General features: G+C 45.5%; 1 protein-coding gene across 1 annotated transcript; it reads left to right on the top strand.

Annotated features, from left to right (window-relative positions):
* Positions 1 to 4784: 4784 nt before the first annotated feature.
* LOC311320918 (FYVE, RhoGEF and PH domain-containing protein 6-like) lies at positions 4785 to 19736 on the top strand (the record flags this gene model as incomplete). The annotated part of the gene is made up of 22 exons (XM_084452784.1): positions 4785 to 4794; positions 5811 to 6796; positions 6950 to 7911; positions 9580 to 9721; positions 9918 to 9985; positions 10106 to 10136; positions 11567 to 11718; positions 11947 to 12103; positions 12318 to 12405; positions 13077 to 13127; positions 13291 to 13349; positions 13698 to 13769; positions 14291 to 14359; positions 14915 to 14998; positions 15092 to 15171; positions 17752 to 17854; positions 18245 to 18391; positions 18529 to 18634; positions 18781 to 18875; positions 19092 to 19220; positions 19384 to 19523; positions 19700 to 19736. The coding sequence occupies 22 exons, from the start codon at positions 4785 to 4787 to the stop codon at positions 19734 to 19736; spliced, it is 3768 nt and encodes a 1255-aa protein (XP_084308910.1).
* Positions 19737 to 20072: the final 336 nt, after the last annotated feature.

Genomic DNA, 20072 nt, shown 5'->3' with positions numbered 1-20072 from the left:
GGCCCTCCAGCCTGTGTCCTGCCCAGCTGAGGGCTGCCCTGCAGGGGGAAGCGGGCGGCAGGCTGTGCCGGTGCAGCTCCAGGCTGATGCCGGGGTTAACAGACTTGGAGTATGATGCGTTCATCTCTGGTCAGCCGGCCCACAGCGAGCAGATCCTGGTGGTGTGTGTGACCCGGACACGACCGCCCCTCGCCGCAAACACACCGGCCAATCAGGACGCGCTGGAGCAGCTGCACCAGAGGATGAATAAGAATAGGACCATGCCGTGCACGCAGGTTGGGTTTGCTGTTACAAACACACACACACACACACACACACACACACACACACACACACACACTCAGTGTCACACACACACGCACACACACACACACTCATGTCACGCACACACACACACACACACTCAGTGTCACACACACACGCACACACACACACACTCACGTCACACACACAAGCAGAATGCCGTGCATGCAGGTTGGATTCGCTATTACAAACACACACACACACACACACACACACACACACACACACACACACACACACTCACGTCACACACACACTCACATCACACACACAAGCAGAATGCCGTGCATGCAGGTTGGATTCGCTATTACAAACATACACACACACACAAACACACACACACACACACACACACACACACACTCACGTCACACACACACTCACATCACACACACAAGCAGAATGCCTCAAACAAAATAATGGGTCATTGCCACTGGTGCCTGATGTTGTCTGCAGTGTCAGCTGGACTCGTTCCGCCTGGTGAGGTATGAGATGTCCTCAGAGATGCCCGGCTCTGGACCCAGCTCTGGACCCGGCTCTGGACCCGGCTCTGGACCCAGCTCTGGATCCAGCTCTGGATCCAGCACCACGGCCCTGCTGCAGCACAGACACAACGCTGCTCCTGGGATGTTTCTGGTCAGTCGGTCAACAGCTGTCTCCTTCAAAACTGACCATCCTATTCAGACATTTGAATGTCCCTTCATGCCGGGCTCACACTACAGGATTTTTGGGCTGATTTATCACTGTTTCACCCCTCCCGACAGTCGGAGGAGAAATCTGGTCTGGGACGTTGGTCGGGGCCGATGTTCGTCCCAGGTGATCTTGTACTGTGAGGGGTTTACAGATCCGATCTTAAACCTCCCGATCGGCTCGCAAACCCATCGGGGCATGTTTGATATTTTGATTATTACGTCACTACTTTACAAGCGAGGCAGTGGTTCGCTGCTCCCTCAGGCTCAATAATATCCTGTAGTGTGTGATGAGCCGTTATTTTCAAATCTAGAGTGTGCATGTTTGAGATTTGCGAGAACATCTGTTATAAGATTCTCCATATATACGTGATGCAACACGATTTCGAAATCGGTTGGGATTTTAAATATCCTGTAGTGTGAACCCGGCATTAGGTGGCAGTAAAGCCACTTCAAGGAAAAAGTGTGACAAGACCTGGTGGTTCCATCTGGTGTAAAAATGTGACCTTTTCCAAGAACTGGAAGTGAATACTAATCAGACTAGATGGGGTGTGGAAGACAACTCACTCAAACAGTTAAAGGTGCTATAGATAACATTTCAAATCATAAAAAAACAACGCTAACAAGGCTCATCAGCCAACAGTATTGACTCTCTACCCAGAGATATCGCACACAACATACATATTGAACCCATACAAAAATTAAATGATAAATGCATAATCATTTTTTGTGGGGGGAAACAAAAGCAATACTTTTATTCCATACCTTTCTAAAAGCTAGCTAAGGATGTATTATTCGGATTATTATTAGTAGTATTATCATTATTATTATCATTATTTTGGTCTATAGATGTATTATTATTATATTAGTCTACATAAAAATCTTTATACAATAATAATAATCTTTATCAAATTTAACCTCAATCTTCAACACAGTGCATCTACCACACCATAGGTTTACTAGCACCGCTGTAAATCAAAATTAAAGTCAAACTGACATGAAACGCTGCCAACGCGTCCGAGATTTTTGACACGTACACTCAGACACGTCTTACTCACTTACAGGACAGCTGCTATAACATCTGGATATTCAGGTTCCTCTAGGGAAATGTGAGGCAAGGCATTGCCACATATGCTAACTGATTGACATCTAATTACATTTGGCAGGTAGGATCTAGTATTGTGGATATTATTCTAACAAACAAGACAACAGTGCTGTCTGTGAAAGCATCCTCTGAAGAGTGACTCAGTAGGGTTAGACACACAATAGAAGAAACACATAACTATGTTTACTATAAGTAAACTTGACCAATGGTTTCTCAGAGAGATATTGTCTTAAAGGAGAAGTTCACTATTTTGGACTTTAGGGCCTATTCTCAGTCTGTCTTACATGAACCTGACATGTAGAGACTATTACTTCAATAAACAAACAAATGATGTGTGTAATTGGCCAAACATCCACGTCTTGTACATCTCCCTTGATGGACAGATGTACCTCCGAGGGAAGCTGCTCTTTGCTGACTACATCTTCAATGGCTACAGCTGCTCTGTGAGAGACCTGCACAAGCAGATAGCTAAGACCAGAAGAGAGCACAGATCAGACCAGAGCCTGCCCCCAGACTACAGGTTCAGGTAGGAGAGAACATGGGCTCTGGGTGGATGTTTTCAGATGGCTGCTCAGAAACTGTATACTGAGCTTTCTAGTAAACAGAACTCTTATCTATCGACAGTGTTCGGCGGAAGAGTCCAGTGACTGGAGAACAACCTGATTCTCAGAAACCCCAGATCACTTCAGTTGGAGGGGAGTCAGGCGACGCCCATGGAGCACCTGAGAAGGCCCAAACCAGTGAGAGGTATGATGGTGGCCTGTAGTATCATCACTCTGAAGTCACATATACTTTTTAACCGTTACATTATATCTGTCACACATATTAATGGAATGTGATGTTGTGATTTGTGTCATAGGATAACCGCTCAGGGACCTGTGACATCCTTCACGCTGAAGAGAGAAACCACACCAAGGACCAGAAAGACTCCTGCCTCTCTCCCTATACTCACACACTGAACACAGACACTCAACACTGGGCAGCCTCTCTTCCTATACTCACACACTGAACACAGACACTCAACACTGGGCAGCCTCTCTCCCTATACTCACACACTGAACACTGGGCAGCCTCTCTCCCTATTGTTAAGGTATTTTTATACTTGGTTTAAAAATAAGAGCACGCGAGTGGTCGGTCAAGCTGGTTTTAAACAAAGGCAATAGTTTTATTCTGTTACGATTCTGCAGAGTCGGACTCTAGCACAGGAAGTGAATCCAGGCAGAGTGAGTCAGTTGTGGACGAACTCGATAGGTTATAAAGTGAAAAAGGAAGTGACATAGTTTCAGGATGAAGAGGACAGGGAAGTGATGTCACACAGGAAGAATTTGTAGTTTTAACAGACTGATCTATGAGAACGAAATACAAAGGTAGAACAACAGTCAAGTAGGAAAACAGAACACTTTGTTGAGACTTGAAATTCATTCACACTATACTCACACACTGAACACAGACACTCAACACTGGGCAGCCTCTCTCCCTATACTCACACACTGAACACAGACACTCAACACTGGGCAGCCTCTCTCCCTATACTCACACACTGAACACAGACACTCAACACTCGGCTGCCTCTCTCCCTATACTCACACACTGAACACAGACACTGAACACTGGGCAGCCTCTCTCCCTATACTCACACACTGAACACAGACACTGAACACTGGGCAGCCTCTCTCCCTATACTCACACACTGAACACAGACACTGAACACTGGGCAGCCTCTCTCCCTATACTCACACACTGAACACACTTAAAACACTGAACACTGGGCAGCAGGGTCAGACTACGTTGTGTTCTTCACATATCAGAGAGAGAGAGAGGAGAGAGAGAGGAGAGAGAGAGAGAGAGAGACCAGAGCTGGGGACAAGCTATCATGGGCGATGTGTTACTTATTCAGCATTACAGATGTGACATTATTCAGCATTACAGATGTTACAGATGTGAGAATATACCATCCACATTCACAATTCACACAGCAGAAGGATCTTTAAAATTGAGAAAACTTCCAAAGCACAAAGCATTTCATTTTTAAGTCAATGAAAGATTGACTAAATAATTTGTTGCAATCAATTGTTTCTTTATCTAGGATATCAACCTGTTCTCAGACAGCTGAGAGATACTTCCTTACTTGGTGACTCATTGACCAATGAAATATAAAAAAATGCATTTGTTGTGGAAAAGTTTCTATTAAAGCATATGAGATAGCTACAGCTTGTGGAAAGTTTGCAGTGATGAAAACAGCTGATATGGTGCAGTTCAACTTCCTCAACAAAGGCTCAAAGCTGGCTAATAAGACTCCCATGTCATCTCCCCAGTTCCCATGACCTTCCATAATTAGCTCAGACGATGAAAAGTGATGTCATTTCAGATACTCATAATTCGAAGCATTTCTTGACATTTGGAGAGTGAAGGCTTTTAATAAATGTCGATTGGCAGCCCATTGGATCGGGGTGCTAGAGACCTCTAGTGGGTGTTTGAAGAATGACTGGTAGTAAGCTGATTGGTTCCCAGTCACACTTCATACCATCGAAGTGGATCACAACGAGCCGATACCAAACCAAGATCAGCCTTAAACGACTTATTTACATAAGTGATTATTTTGACGACAATGGGTCGAGAGATGGAAAACCACCGGGTTCCCTTGAGTTGAGAAAACATTTTAAGAAAGGATTGGATCTGAAACAATCATGAGCTCAGGTAAGTTGACTGGACGCTGATTTAATTTATCAATTTGGACATTGGCTGTATTAAGTTTTTGTAGAAATTAAATGCAACCTGTTGTGGTGCGAAAAGGATAAATACACATAAACGCAAGCAGTCTTGAGATTTTGAAACGCAAGAACTGTATATGGTGTCTGACCAGTCAGTTTTCAAACAAATGTATGTTGATATTGTCACAAGCCTAGGCTGTAAGTAACACATAATCACATCATGTTGGTTTCAGTGTAAGCTACTGCTGTTTATGTCAGTGAGTCTGAACAGTAACCTACCAAACTGGTGAGCTGACTGGGGAAAACACAGAACAACCATGTGGTTTTAGATGTGGTTTTGCCCCAAGGACACACATTGTTATTTGGAGGCTATTTATCTCTGTTCCCGTCAGCGGTTCAGTACATGTTGCAGGTTCTTCTCAGCAGTCAGAAGCTGAGAAAACACACACACACGCACACACACACACACACACACACACACACACACACACACACACACACACACACACACACACACACACACACACACACACACACACACGTTTAAATGTCCATTCTGCATGACACCACAACAAGTCACAAGGTCGCTGGCAGCTCCCCCTCGCCTCCTCTATCTGGCCTAGTGCTACAGTGTTGACTGGACCATTAACAGAATGACTGTGGTGTTGAAACGTGTGGCAAACAAAAGCCATGTCATATGTCAACCCCCCAGAGTGTCGCTGTGGTACTTGAGGGATAATGATTTCAAGTTGTCTGTCACCACTATATTGCTCCACAGGAAGTTGTCTCTAGTTTGTAGCTCAGAGAGATGCACATAATCAGATTAAGTGGTATTATAAATGTATTCTCTCACCCCTCATTAAAAGACAGCATCTGTCTTTTAATGTCTTTCTGTCTTTAGCATCTGCATCTATAAAACGGGATCTAAAGGTCTGTGAGGCAGATGATGAGGACAGTATCTCTCATTGTATCTAAAGCCTGTTTTTTCTGTCTCTAATCCAGGCACACAGAAGCCACCTTTGGCCCCCAAACCAAAGATACCTGCAGTTCAGCCACAGTGGCCAGGGGGGTGTCCTTCAGCGCCCAAACGAGATGGCATATCCCTGGGGTCCCCCGCTGCTCCAAAGAGGGTCAAGCCAGCCCTGGCACCCAAGCCGTGCCTCCCCAAACTCACCACCGCCACGGAGTCCAAACCACTCTCCTGTAAGGCAGTCCATCAGACCATGGCACAAGACAAGTCAGAGAACTCTAGAAGTATAGGTCTTCGGAACTCCCGAAATGGAATACAACAGGAAAACAAGAAACCTGACTGGGATTACATCATTCCTATCTGCCTGTGTAGCCAGGAGACCTGTCAATGCTTGGGGAACACGAACACACCAGACAAAGTGACTGACAAGATGGAGAACGACTTGAAAACATTGCATAGAGGTAAAACGGAGGAATCCACCAAGCCTGTTCCCAGATCTCGAGCCAGACTAGACAACAGGGGGGAGAAACTGGAGAGCCCTAACATCAGCCCTCTTCCACAGACTGGTGTTCAGGCTCCATCCATCAACAGCCACCCGGTACAGCATAAGCCCTCAGAAGGGACAGCTGTGTGTAATGAACTGAAAACAATCAATCACAACCTGAACTCTAACGCTGAAACTCCACACCCTGAGGTGAAGTCCGCCCTTCGTCACAGAACCCAGAGCGATGAAGCCAATGGGAACCTCGCCACCCCTTCTAGTGCCATCGGGTCAGAGGCAGAGGAAGACCTTACTATCTCCATAGACGCGGCTGGTTCATCCCACCACAACCCCCCCTCAGCCCCGGACACCCATAGGAAGCCCCCCCCTGTTCCTGTACCACGGAAACCCAGGAAGGCTGCCCTGACCAGGCCGGAAGGGGGGGAGGACCAGAGGGAGACCACCGTCCGAGAGGTGAAGGTGTCAGCTGAGAGGAAGATCAGCCCGTCTCTGTCTGTCAGCACACCTGCTGCACGCGTACACAACGTTCCTAGCAGTGATGGCGGGGAGCGTCCTGTGTCCTCTAAAACCCCATGCTCCCGGCCTGCCCCTCCCCCCAAGGAGAAAGCCTATCTGTCTGGATATGAGACAACCAAGGACCCCTCCCCTAACCCTCATCCCCTCTCACAGAATGTTGAGGAGGAGGAGCTAGGGTGGGACGACGGTATCTATGAGATGGAGTGTTCAGTGGATGAGGAAGACCCGGAGGAAGTGAGGGATGAGGCGGTCGACGGCGACCTCACTCGTCGTCCACTCCCGACGAGTACACCCAGACATCCGGAGCTCAATGGTTGCTCCCGTGTCACTATGGCAACCGGTGTCATCTCAGAGGAAGATGGCGTTCTCAAGGCAGCTCCCGAGAAGCCTCAGAGAAGGAGCAGAGCAGGAAAGACTACAGGAGAAGAAGGGGGGCATCAAACTCCGAAGGCAATCCAAGATGGTGGCCTGAAAGAGAGAGCTATGAGGGATCTTCCTGAAACCCCTGGGGAGAAACCAAGCAGGAGCATCCACCAACCACCTGCATCGCGTAAGGACAAAGCGGACAACGCAGGAAAGAAGCCCTCTTGCTCCAGCGTCGGAAAGCAGAGAGCCAAGTCATTCTCTACTGCTGACCTCATTCGCTCTGAGGGGCAGAAACGAGGCTCCTTCCGGAAACTTCTGGACCTGAAGCTCACTGTGAAGATGCTGCCCAAACGGTTGGTCAAGGGAGGTCAGAGCCAGGAGAGTACGGTGGTGGAGACAGAGCAGTGTGTGGACGGGGACCAAGATGGCCTCTGTTTCCAGAACCGACTAGGGGTGCAGGTGGAGGGCAAGCGCAAGTTCTCCTGTCCCCAGATCGGGATGGAGCAGAACGTGGATGGAGATGAGTTCTACCCCGGAGCGGAACAGGCTGTGGAGTACGAGAACATGCCGTTGTATGAGGAGATCGCAGAGTACGTGAACCTGCCCGTGGGCAGAACCGTGGCCCCACTGGCACTGCCTGCCTGGCAGAACTCTATGTATGACGATGAGAACATATATGAGGAGCAGGAGCCTTACATGCCTCTGGAGAAAGACACTGAACATCAGCAGCAAAACACAGACACTGAGAGGTATCACTCTTATTTATTCACACATGCACGCACACACACACACACACACACGCACACACACACACGCGCACACACACACACACACACACACACACACGCACGCATGCATGCATGCACGCAGTCTTCTCAGCAGATGACTCCGCTCTATGACTTCTGTGCACGTGGTGATTCTAGTTTCTGTGTATAACAAAGTACAGTCATTTCCTTCCAAACATTACATTGTTGGTACATCATTGGTAGAAAACAGTGTCAGATTTAAGGGGAAACATGGTAATGGTATTTGGTGGTAAAGGAAAACACAGTAATGCCATTTGGTGTCAGTAACTCCTGTCTGGCGAGTTAGACTGACACTGGTATCGCTGGTGGTCTATCTTTGTGTCTCACCTGTCAGAGGGTGTCGTCTTGACCCGTACGTGGAGCTCAGTGTTCTGCTCCTATTGTGTGTGAATTGTTTCTAATCATAATTGTTTCTAAATGGGGGTGGCTGTATAGCTCAGGAGGTAGAGCGGGTCGTCCAACGATCGTAGGGTCGGCGGTTCGAATCCCGGCTGCTCCTGACTACCTGTTGAAGTGTCATTGGGCAAGACACTGAACCCCAAATTGCTCCCAATCAGCAGACTAGCGCCTTGCATGGCAGCTGCCGCCATTGGTGTGTGAATGTATGGGTGAATGAGAGGCCATTGTAAAGCGCTTTGGATAAAAGTGCTATATAAGTGCAGTCCATTTACCATTTACCATAAGAACTTGCAGTACAGTGTGATACGCATGTATGGGATGTATGTACTGTATGAGGGGGAAAAAATGAAATTATGATTTTTGGTGCTAGAATGACCACTGTATGCTGTAAGTCAGTTAGTGTTTGAAAAATGTAAATCTGTGGATTATTGTTTGTGTAACAGTGTTCTTGGCCTTGAACAGCTTAGAGTCAGCCTCCCTGGCTTCAGACAGAACAGCCATCACGTGTAAAACACATTGAGCTGTTGAACCCAGACCTGTCATACCATAGTACCAGCTACACTGTAAACAGAGTTTAAGCTAGCTATGCTAGCTACAGGGTAACCAATTCCACACTTTTTATTTGTCTTGTAGAGCCTACATTTGATCCACAAAAGCAGAGCATTGGGCCAGGGAATAGGGAATAACTAGTTTGGACTTGGGCCCTACCAATGTTGGGTTGGTGTTGCTGGTATGCAGCCAAATGTTCTCTTGATCCAAGGCAATGATTTTACACGTGGACTAGTGTATGAGTAGCAATACTCAAAGGGGAAACTTTGTTCTGTCTGTCTGTCAAGAGCTCCTTTTCCAGTGAGTTCCTTTTCACTGCTCCGCAGGAAATGTTGGAACACTCCTGGACATCATGTTTCTGCTATAAAAAAAGACTCTAATCGTATCCTTAGTCGGGCGTTTTACTCTAAAACCCCTTCCTCTCTGTTCCACCTCCATATTAACTCGAGCTTTTTTTCTCCTAAACTCACTCCACACCCTTTATCTCCTAGGTGTGTGTGCGTGTGCATGTGTGTGCGTGTGCATGTGTGTGTGTGTGTGTGTGTATGGGTGTGTGTGTATGCGAGCATGTGCGTATGCAAGCACGTGTGTGTGAGTGAGCACGTGTGTGTGAGCCTAGTCTAAGTAGTCTATTCTCCCCCTGACCTGCTGTTCCCCTGACAGGAGCTCTGTTGACGAGGATGTTGCCCTACTGGATGATGGCCACTCGGATGAGGACATGGTCCACAGTTCGGACGAGGAGGAGGAGGACGATGACAGCTCCGCCTCCAGTAAGGGGGACCCAGAGCAGCCAGGGGAGAGAGAGGTGAGACACACTGTCAGATATGCGAGCTCAAAGTTATGTTTCCAGTCTATCTTGCCATAAGATAAACATCTACTCCATTCCTGTCACTGTGCCATAAGTCTGTCTTGCTAGTTTGATGTGTGTCTGAAGTACGAGCACGGTGAGTGACTTCCTGTGTGTGTACCTGTGTGTGTACCTGTGTGTGTACCTGTGTCAGGCCGACAGTGGGCCCAAGAAGAGCAAGATTGTCCACATCGCCACAGAGATCATGAGCTCAGAGCGTGTGTGAGTATCTAAACCATTCAGATTTAGGTACAATGAATACTTGACCGACACAACTTACTCATATTTGATAGACTGTTTGGCGTCACTTACAACTCTGTAAACATTTGTTCACTTTTCCAGGTTTGTTAACGTCCTGAAACTGCTCCACATTGTAAGTATTTAGGCATCTTTTCACATTTGTCTTATGTTCCCACAAAAACAAGTGATGTGTAGACTGAGGAACAGGAGTGTTCAGGCCAGGGTTTTGTGTTGTTCTCTATGTATTCTGTCCACTCCGAGCTCCAGTGTGCAGGCTAGTCTTGTCCATGTGTATTAGATTAGGCGAGCCACTGAGGCACACCCCATGTGGGACAGACAGACTGGTTCTGGACCCCTTCCTTTATTTGACACGGTGCACATTCCTCATGTTTTTTTTTGGGGTTGTGAGATCTGACAACGGTCCAAGAGTTAGCATGGCTGCCCGTCCCGGAGTCTGCTGGAGTCGTACGGACAAGCACACTTTGTGGATGTGTTTTGTGGTTCCAAAACCATTTTGCTCTGCGTCGGTTTTGGTAACTCATAAGTCACTCACCAAACAAAAGTAATGTCATCGGTACTTTTTTTTAGATACTTGTTACCCATTATAGACGGCGATGGTGTGGAGCATGACTCCTTGATTCCTCATAGATATAAAGGAAGCAGCTTCTACTTGAGCTGGAATGCAAGTGAGGAAGAGGAAGATTGCTTTACCACAGATGCATCATCTGTGAATCACCAGCCCTGACGCCGCCTCGCTCTGAGGGAGAGGCGGGAAGTGACGCAAGACAGTCTACAATGTTCCTTAAACTCCCTCGCTTTCAGCCTCTGTCCTCGCCCCACTCCCTCTGCACAGGACAAACCACAGGAGACGACCCCCCCCCCACCCCCAAAAAGCCCCCTGACTGAAGCTGTCCTGTAAGCAGTTTCTCTGCCTGCCCTGTGCCCCATAAACCACAAAATACCTCCACATCATCAGAAAGGAGAAGCAGAAACAGCTTTCCCAGGCACCCTCTGGGCTCTCCGGCTCGCTCTCGTTAGGGCTGGGTTAAGGGGCTCCTGGAAATGTGCTGGGGCTTAATGTTGGACAGCCTGATCTGATACAGGTGCCAGGGGACAATAACAGCTCATCCTCGACAGCTATCCTAGTTTAGCATTCACCTCGCCTTGAGTTCTTAAAGACCACAACCAAAATACAAGATACTGTCTGTCTGTCTGTCTGTCTGTCTGTCTGTCTGTCTGTCTGTCTGTCTGACTCTCTGTCTGCCTGTCTGCCTGTCTGTCTGTCTGTCTGTCTGTGTCCGTCTGTCTGCCTGTGCCTGCCTGACTCTCTGTCTGCCTGTCTGCCTGTCTGCCTGACTCTGTCTGTCTGTCTGTCTGTCTGCCTGTCTGCCTGTCTGCCTGACTCTCTGTCTCTCTGTCTCTCTGTCTCTCTGTCTGTCTGTCTGTCTGTCTGTCTGTCTCTCTGTCTCTCTGTCTCTCTGTCTCTCTGTCTGTCTGTCTGTCTGTCTCTCTGTCTGTCCGTCTGTCCCTGAGTTTTCCAACCATCTGTCCCCATCTGTGCAGGATTTCCGGGACGCGGTGACCAAGGCGTCTGGTCAGAGTGGGAAGCCTGTGATTGAGGAGAGGGCTCTGAACCAGATCCTGTATTACCTGCCTCAGCTGTATGAGCTGAACCAGGACCTGCTTCGCGAGCTGGAGGAGAGGGTGGCTAAATGGTACCAGAACCAGCCTGACAGCATATCAAACATCTAATGTGGCCATATACAAATCAGTGTCATGACTCACAAACACACATACACCTACCATTACTGGCCGAAACCACAGCACTAGATGAGAAACCTAACTCTCTTAATGCAGTTTTATATTTTTCTCTTTACATTTCCTCAGTCAAATGTTGGTAAATGCTCAGTCTGTCTTTTTCTCCGACCTTCTTTGTTGTGTAGGGATGAGCATGACAGGCTAGCAGACATCTTTGTGAAGAAGGGGCCCTATCTGAAGATGTACTCCACATACATCCGAGAGTTTGACAAGAATGTGGCCCTTCTGGATGAGCAGAGCAAGAAAAACCCAGCGTTTGCTGGAGTGGTTCGACAATTTGAGGTAACCAGACTGGGTCAACCTGTTCTTTTTTGTGTGTAGGGTGTGTCTGTATATTGGCCTGTCTGTGTTTTGATCTCTTTATGGGAATAGTCACAGTTTGTGTGTAGTACATTATCATGGGTCGTGCGTGTGTGCGTGCGTGTGTGTGTAAGAGAGAGATTTTCATTTTTGTATTACATATCTATTGTGATATAGAAAGTTGTTGTGTGTGCAGGCTAGTCCGCGCTGTGCCAGCCTGGCTCTGAGACACTACCTACTGAAGCCTGTGCAGAGGATACCCCAGTATCAACTGCTGCTCACAGGTAGATGCTGTTGCTAAGAACAGCAGTGTACTGTCTCCTAATTTTATTTGTTTGTGTGACACTGGGCCATTCAGATATTTCATTTCATTCAAACTTTGATTTTGACTCGTAAAAGCACAGAGGTTTCCCTCATTTTCAGGGTTGACAAGTTCACAATAGACACAAACAAAAATGCATACAAAATCAATTAAAGCAATCAAATCAATTAAAACACAATTACAAGATATGATGTGTGTAACAAAGCCCACATAAAACACACACTAGAGTAGAGACTGTCCTGATTCTGAACATTTGAGAGGCTAACATCAAGCAAGGTATTACCGGTGTCACAGTGCCATCTAGTGGCTGAAGAACTAAATGCGTCAAAGGGCGGCTTAAATCTGTTTTGGTGACATAAGCTTTAACATAAGCAAGCTTAGAATCCCATGAGCCTACTGGATGGACGGACCTGGCGGTGCCAAAATGTGAAGAATTTCTCTCCGCACGTCACTCCTGTATTATTACATTACATAAGCACCCACGGTTCTCATCTCCAGGATTTTCATTGTGCGATTACGTTCCAGTAATTTACCAGACAAAGCAGTCCACTTACCACCCATTGTGGTGCCTATTTACTGCCGCTTATATTAGTGGATTGTTCACTCATGCTCTGAAATGGTGTGTAATTTCAGACTACCTGAAGAATCTGCCGTCGGACTCGGATGATTACAAAGACACACAAGGTGAACCCAGAAGGATTAAACTCCAGTACAATACCCATGTTTATGATCACCTTGAAAATGTCTCATCATAAAAACAGTTGAATATGTCTAGTCCTTCAATTGGAACACAGACATGCACTGTATACTGTATTTATCACAACTGTGTTTCTCTGTGTCTACACAGCGGCCCTCAGCATAGTGAAGGAAGTGGCCAACCATGCCAATGACATTATGAAACAGGGGGTAAGAGACGACCTCTTGTGCTACGACTCTATGACACCAACTTGTCATGACTGCTTTAAAACTATCTACATGTCTTGTAGCAAAATCTTTGCTACATAACTTTTTTGTATTCCTTCTATGTATGTAACTCTCCTACTGTGTGCTATTTGCCCCACTATTTTAAGACTGTATATTTATTTGCCCAGGGACTGCGGGTGGAAATTAGCTGTTTAGCTATAACCTTGTACAGTGCATCTCTCCCTATTCTATAGGGTAAATGTCTACTGTACCTTGTCCCTGTCTTAAAAAAAAATAAAAATCAATCAATCATGTGATCAGATTGTTGAAGCCTACTTTGTCTTTTCCCAGGATAACTTCCAGAAGCTGATCCAGTTGCAGTGCAGTCTGAACGGCCACCATGAGATTGTCCAGCCCGGGAGGGTGGGTACCAGCCTGCACGCCAGACGGGGTCGTGACCTTGGCAGATGTGTTCTCCAGCAGGGGCGGGGTGGCCATCGGGAGCACCGGGAGTTTTCCTGGTGGACTGGTGTGCTAACTGGCCTGGCCTGCAGGCTTGAAGAACAACCCCCCACCCCCAAAAACAAAACAATAAAAATGAACTGTCAGCACCCCCCAACAACTCACCAACAATTTATCATTTATAATCAGCACACCATCAACTGCGCCGCTCATTTCAAGTTTACAAAACAATTGCCGATTGGTGAAACTGAAAGTGTTCCATCTCACAGCGTTGCAAGATCACTTAGCTGAGAGCAAAAAATCACCGTGGGGAGGGGGCGGGGGGGCTGGGCGGGGGTCAGATCCTGTTTAAAAAGTGTCCTGACTGGGGCTACATTTCCCGGCCTGAATGATTTCCCCAGTCCGGCCCTGCTCTCCCGTGTATACCGTAGCTCAGGTTGTTCCTCCTCATCACTGAGCCCCTCACCGGTCACGTGTTGCAGGTGTTCCTGAAGGAAGGCGTCTTGATGAAGCTGTCCAGGAAGGTCATGCAGCCTCGGATGTTCTTCCTGGTGAGTGTCTACGTTCTACGTTCTACCTCAGTCTTGTCCGCCTGGCCTCATGCCCGTGCTAAAACACAGGACGTCCGGGTCCAACATGCTGCGTCTCCTCCAGCCGCCCTCAGTCTAGTTCCATTCACACTGTGACTTCACTACTTGAGGTGTTACTCTTCTACAGATGCAGCTGTGAATGCTAGATTTAATTTGGATATCTAGAAATGAATAAAGAGTAAAACGTTTTGCCGAGGTTCAAGCCAACCGGTCAGACTGGTTCTTTATTCCAAAATACATACAGTTGCAACTGGGCATGGATGAATGGGAGAATGGGGGACAAGCCCTAGAAGGTCAAGGGTCAAGCCCTAGAGGGTCAAGGCACAGAGCTTCAAAGGACCTCAGACAATAGTTTACAAAGTTCACCCAAGGATGAAACATTTCATTAGGGCCACAGTTAAACCCTAATAACTGTAGTTAATGTTTCTATCACACAGCCTGGGGCCCGGGCAAAGTCAAACCACTGTCTCTGGTATACAGTGATATTAACCATATGGTGTGATTTCTCTCATCCAGTTTAATGACACATTGCTGTACACCACCCCTGTCCAGTCTGGCCAGTTTAAACTCAACAACATGCTCTCTTTGGCTGGGATGAAGGTGAGACCGCTTGCATTTGGATCTCTATGATCTATTCTTGCAATCATATCATCTTCATATTGTATGTCTACAATGAATATTCTGTATTTGCAGGTTAGCAAGCCGAGCCAAGAGGCCTATCAGAATGAGCTGAACATAGAGAGCGTGGAACGCTCGTTCATTCTCTCTGCCAGGTAAGAATAATCTGTTTCTCTTGTCAGTGTAGATTAAGAATGCTAACTTTCTGGATAAAATAGGGTACTTGATGAACAAGTGGAGATTAAACTCAAATATATTAAACGGATGTACTATGAGGCTGGTCCTAGAGCTAAAAAAAATGCTGGCATGGAAATTGCATAAACAGCAAACTGAAAGATCAATTTTTAAAATGAGAGAACCCAATACCAATGTACTGTTACACTACAGAGAATATATAGCAGTCTTTTGAAAAATACTATAAGGAATTGTACTCTCAACCTGAAGTGGCGGAATCTTCGATCATAAAACACTTCTTGGAATCCCTTGATCTACCATCAGTAGGAGTGGAACAAAATAAATTGATAACACAGGAAATTTCAACAACAGAAATAGACAATGCCACATCTAGCTTGAAATTAGCCGAATTGTACAAGACATTTAGAGAATTACTGACCTACATTTCAACTATGTTCTTCTGGGTGGAGAGAGCTTCCTGTGGCCTGGAAACAGGCTGTAATATCTGTGATGACTACAGATTATTTGCATCAATAATGGCAAAACGGCTAGAAGACATAATGTAAAACATGCTTTGTATCTGGCAGGTAGTATGAGCAAAAGCAAAACATTGCACCTGACGAAGGCCATACGGCCGAAACGTTGTGCCTTAATAAAGTATCACTGTTGGGAGCTAATACTACAGTGTGCGGACTTTTTCTCATTTTCACAAAAGCAAAACAGAACCTTTGACCATTAGCCTAGATGCAGAAAAGGCTTTCGACTTGATGGGAGTTCTTATATCTGGTGTTGCAGTATTTTGGCTTTAATGGTATTTATTGGATGTTTTAAATCTTTATATTATTTACCGACTGCCTGGATCAAAATAAATGGCAGTCTATTAGGAGTAGTTAATCTGGAATGCAGGTGACGCCAGGGATATAGTTTGAGTCCCGCCCTCTTCGTGTTGTTAATTGAAGCGCTTGCTTAAGATATCTTTGTACTCAGATGACGTGCTGGTGACTCTCTTCAACCCAGAATCCAGCCTGCCTGAACTCAGGTCCTGTCTGGAGAAATGATATGGCTCATATTCAGGATACAAGTTAAACAATGATTTTAGACCCGGACAGCTGGACTCAAGATTGAAAAGATGGATTAGGAAGGGCATTACATCATATTGCTTGATCTTGATTTGATTGATCTCATCCAGTACAGGCTTGAAGAGCTTCCAACATCTTATTGATAATCACAGCTAAGAGAAACAGGATTTCTACAGGTATTTACAGCTGAGGCAACACTTTGATAGGAATATAAAGAATATTAAGGTATCTAAAATGAGTCTCATCAACATCTTTATTGATGTGTATAAGGGCAGCACCCATAAGAAACTGGTGTCAAGAATTAACTTGTGTTTACAATCCTCCAAGAACCACTCCACCTTATATGTTAGAGATAAGTGGGAGAAAGGAGAAACATAACCCTAACTGAGGAAGAATGGTTGAACACATGTGATACAATCTACCACCTCCATCTCTGGACAATGGAGAGAATTTTCATGGAAGAACATTATCAGGTTTTTTATTACTCCAAGGAGAAAATCCTTACAGAGTGGTAGACCGGGAGCTGGGGATTGCTGGGGAGAGCGTAACAGTTCTATGGCTGACTACTTTCACATTTTATGTGGATGTCCACAGTAATGGAACTTCAGATTGAGTGTACTTTCAACAATATATCTGGGTAATATACCAACCACATTTAACCCTCAAGATAAGTACCTCCTTCAAATATTGCTGGTAGCTAGCAAAAAAGCAATAACCAAGAAATGGTTGAGCAAGGACCCTCCAACAAAAGGAGAGTGGAGTAATACAGTGGATATTAGATATGGAGAGATTCACCTTCTCTCTGAGTATGTGTTAAATTCTGCAGGTATTGGTTGAAATGGTTATTATACAAGAAGGTGGATATTGTTTTTCCCCTCATTTAGCTTTATATGGGTGGTTTATCTGTATTATCATATGCTTTATATGGGTGGTTTATCTGTATTATCATATGCTTTATATGGGTGGTTTATCTGTATTATCATATGCAATTTGTCTTTATGTTTTTATAATTCATACTGTTTTTATTTACTCAGTTATTCCCTCTGTGACCTACTGTTTTATTAGGGGAATACAGGGTTGCTGTATAGACTTGCTAGGTCACTTGTCATCAAACAATCATCTTATTGATCTCCTCTGAGGACAAGATGGACTGAGAATGATTAAGACTGGAGATGCACCTTGAAGCTATGTTCTGCTTTTCACAGTAGTCCCCCTTCCTCCTAGGACTAATGGTCCTAGGACATTTGTATGGACAAAGTGACCTGTAACACAAAGCTAATTGCTGAGGACATAAGTTAAAACTGTGATACCCATGATGACCTGAAAAGAAGGAAAAAAAGAATCTTTCTGTTGACATTCACTTAAAAAAGTATGCCCCTATGCACTAACAGTTCCTCCCTGAAGTAGACCCACACATTTCCTGGCCTTACTGCACTAGACTGACCTGACCTGACCTGGCCTGTCCTTTTCCTCTTCATGCAGTTCTGCCACAGAGCGAGATGGTTGGCTGGAGGCCATCTCCACAGCCATCAGCGACCACACCAGGAAGAAGATCACCTTCATATCCAGCAAGAGCCTGGAAGAGGTGAGACAACATGACCTTTCACTGCTCAAGATACAGTATACAGGACTGTAACTAATATGACCGTTACAAATGTCAGCAAGTAGGCCTAATAATCAGTGTGTTACTTGAGGTCCTAGTCTTAGTCAGTCACTTTTATTTAAACACACACCAAATGACACCGGTTTAGGGCGCCCTGGGCGCGGCCTCTAATGAACAGAAACACATAACGGTGACATGGCAAGACGAGAAAGGACAACACAATAAACATGGGGGAAACCAACAATCCAAACTGCACACATTTAAGACAAACATTCATACTACAGAAAAACACAACAGAAACATCTCAGTAGCCTAGTTCACGACAGTAGTGGGTTTTAAGCAGAGTCTTAGTCCTGTGTGTCTCATGTTCAGACAGAGCCATTACCCAGTGACAGTGGGGCTCCCCTGGGTTCCAAGGCGCCTATTTGGATCCCCGACCTGAGGGCCACCATGTGTATGATCTGCACCTGTGAGTTCACGCTCACCTGGAGACGACACCACTGCCGCGCATGTGGAAAGGTGGGTTGGAGGAGGAAGCATGTTTATTCTATTAATTTATTGTTGCCTTTATTTAACCAGGAAAGGTCCATACATTACAATCCCAAAACCCGTCATACACACTTTCTTGGTTTCATTTTTCATGTGCTTCCTGTCAGGTGGTGTGTCAGGCGTGTTCTTCTAACAAAGACAGTCTGGAATACCTGAAGAACCGGCTGGCTCGGGTGTGTGACCAGTGCATTGTTGTACTCCAACAGCAGAGAAGTAAGGTTATCTTCCAAAATGCATACATTTGAGCCCATACACTATTTCAAGAATGAAGAATTACACTGACATAAAATGACACCCACTCGCAATACTGTGGTCTCAATGTTTATAGTTTTATGAACGGTGGTCCTTTTCTTCACCAGGTGACCAGGCCTTGTCCACAACACTCTCCCCTGGTGGAAAGTCCTCCTTTGCCTTCGCTAGGAAGACAAAGAAGATTCCAGCTGCCCTCAAAGAGGTGACTACAACACACTATGGTTCAATTAATACATCAAATCAAACGTTATTTGTATAGCGCGTTTCATACACAGAGGCAACACAATGCGCTTTACAGAGAGCAATGGGAGGGTGGGCATAGGTCCCACCCCTACATATTCCAGAGGGAAGCAAAAAAAGAAGTATCACCCATGATACAAGATGGACATTTCTCTTATCTAAAGGATCACTGTTTCAGGTTTCAGCAAACACAGACAACTCCTCCATGAGTGGCTACCTGCAGAGGTCAAAGGGTAACAAGAAGCAGGGGAAGAGGCTCTGGTTTGTCATCAAGAACAAGGTCCTCTACACATATGCTGCCAGTGAGGTAATAATGCTGGGTGGAAAACTAATTCTGTGTTGTTGGAATGCATTGGAATGGAATATTTGACAATATTAGAGTAGTCTGTGTTTTATATGGTGAGAATTGCAGAAGGGGAGTGCGAGAGTAACTAATCAACAAGCTCTTTCTCACACTTTGTGTGTTTAAGGATGTGGCAGCTTTGGAGAGCCAGCCACTGCTTGGTTTCATGCTGAAAGAGGAGTGGAGTCAGAAGCTACAGTTCAAGCTGTACCACAAAAACACACTCTACTACATATTCAAGGCAGACGACATCCAAACAACCCAAAGGTACAGTCTGATTAATGATGAATGACAATCATCTTTAGTATATCAGCAGAAATGAATTAATTTTACCTGATGTCTTTGAAATATTGTGACTGCCTTTGTGAGCTGTCACTTAAATGTGATGTGTGTGATTCTGACGAGTTAATAATGTGATTGTACTATGCCCTTTTCCTTGACAGGTGGATCGATGCATTCAAAGAAGCAACAGTGCTCTGATCATTATCCAGGCTTGCAGACTTTACATACAGTAGCAATTATTTAAATCTCAAAATGTGAATGCATTAAGACACAACTTTGAGTATCATAGTAGTGTATACTCATGTGATACAAAAATGAAGTACAGTATACTGTTACATTAAGTCTCCTTTGAGCATGGTGCTTAGAGCACTGGTGCTAATGTGGGCATTGGCTTTATTTTACCTGTTCATATGAATGTACCACTGGGTTAGGGTAAATGAGACAGTTTCATTACAGATGCACCAGCTGGTATGTATTACACAAACCATAACAGTTCAACATGAATAGGGGTAATTAATGTGCCCAGGGAACTGC

Source organism: Borostomias antarcticus (genome assembly GCF_949987555.1).
Source record: "Borostomias antarcticus genome assembly, chromosome: 18".
Classification (NCBI taxonomy): domain Eukaryota; kingdom Metazoa; phylum Chordata; class Actinopteri; order Stomiiformes; family Stomiidae; genus Borostomias; species Borostomias antarcticus.
The sequence above is the reverse complement of the archived record's forward strand: the minus strand, read 5'-3'. Positions and strand labels throughout refer to the sequence as shown.